The 790-nt window shown below is 57.3% G+C and overlaps 1 protein-coding gene across 1 annotated transcript in view; it reads right to left on the bottom strand.

Moving 5' to 3' along the window:
• The window catches only part of EMH_0045180 (uncharacterized protein), a gene marked incomplete at both ends in the record, with an annotated part of 8269 nt that extends 7612 nt beyond the window's left edge, over positions 1-657 (bottom strand). Inside the window, one exon of the mRNA XM_013496043.1 lies at positions 4-657. Within this exon, the coding sequence (XP_013351497.1) occupies positions 4-657 (654 nt within the window). The remainder of the gene's footprint in view (positions 1-3) is intronic.
• Positions 658-790: the final 133 nt, after the last annotated feature.

Below are 790 nucleotides of genomic sequence, written 5' to 3'. Positions count from 1 at the left end.
TTGTGTGTCTGCTAGGGGGAATGCCTCCTGGAGAGCAGCAGCAGCAGCAGCAGCAGCAGCACGCGAGGGGTCATGCAGAGAACAAAGCCAGAGCGGCAGCAGCTGCTGCAGCTGCGGGGCGATTCGTTTTCTTATTTTTTTAATGAGCAGCAGCAAGCAGCAGTTTGCTGCTGCTCTGTTCTGCTGCAGTGCATCAGCAACAGCAATATATCTATAAGAGAAAACAATATGCGGCAGCAGCAACTCTGCTGCTGCAGCATCAAAATCCTGCTGCTGCAGCAGCTGCTGCAGCGCATGCAACCCCTTGCTGCGGGTCTGGCTGTCTTTCTTTGTTAGCCTGGTGAGAGCTACATGTGTTTCTGGGGGTAGAGCAGCAGCAGCAGCAGCAGCAGCAGAAGAAGGGGAGATATACCCTGCTGCTGCTCCTGCTGCTCCTGCTGCTGCTGCTGCTGCTGCTGCTGCTGCTTCGCCCCCTGTATACTGGGAAAAGATAGCGTCTAGCTGCGTGCTGCCGCCAAAGGTGGGGGCCCCCAAACTCAATGCATGCCGAGAGCTTGATGCGGGGGCCTTTTGTCTTTTTTGCTGCTGCTTCTGCTGCTGCTGCTGCTGCTGCTGCTGCTGCTGCTGCTTCTGCTGCTGCGGTGGCTTGGGGGCCATTATGGTTGTTGTTGCTGCTGCTGCTGCTGCTGCTGCAGCTGCTGCAACTGATGATGACACGGGTTATGCTTATGCTGCTGCTGCTGCTGCAACCGCTGCCGACCCGGCTGCTGCTGCTGCTGCTGCTGCTGCT

The sequence above is a fragment of the Eimeria mitis genome, genomic scaffold, assembly GCF_000499745.2.
Source record: "Eimeria mitis Houghton genomic scaffold, Emh_scaff1884, whole genome shotgun sequence".
NCBI classification, from domain to species: domain Eukaryota; phylum Apicomplexa; class Conoidasida; order Eucoccidiorida; family Eimeriidae; genus Eimeria; species Eimeria mitis.
Note: the sequence above shows the minus strand (reverse complement) of the source record. Positions and strands in the feature narration are given on the sequence as shown.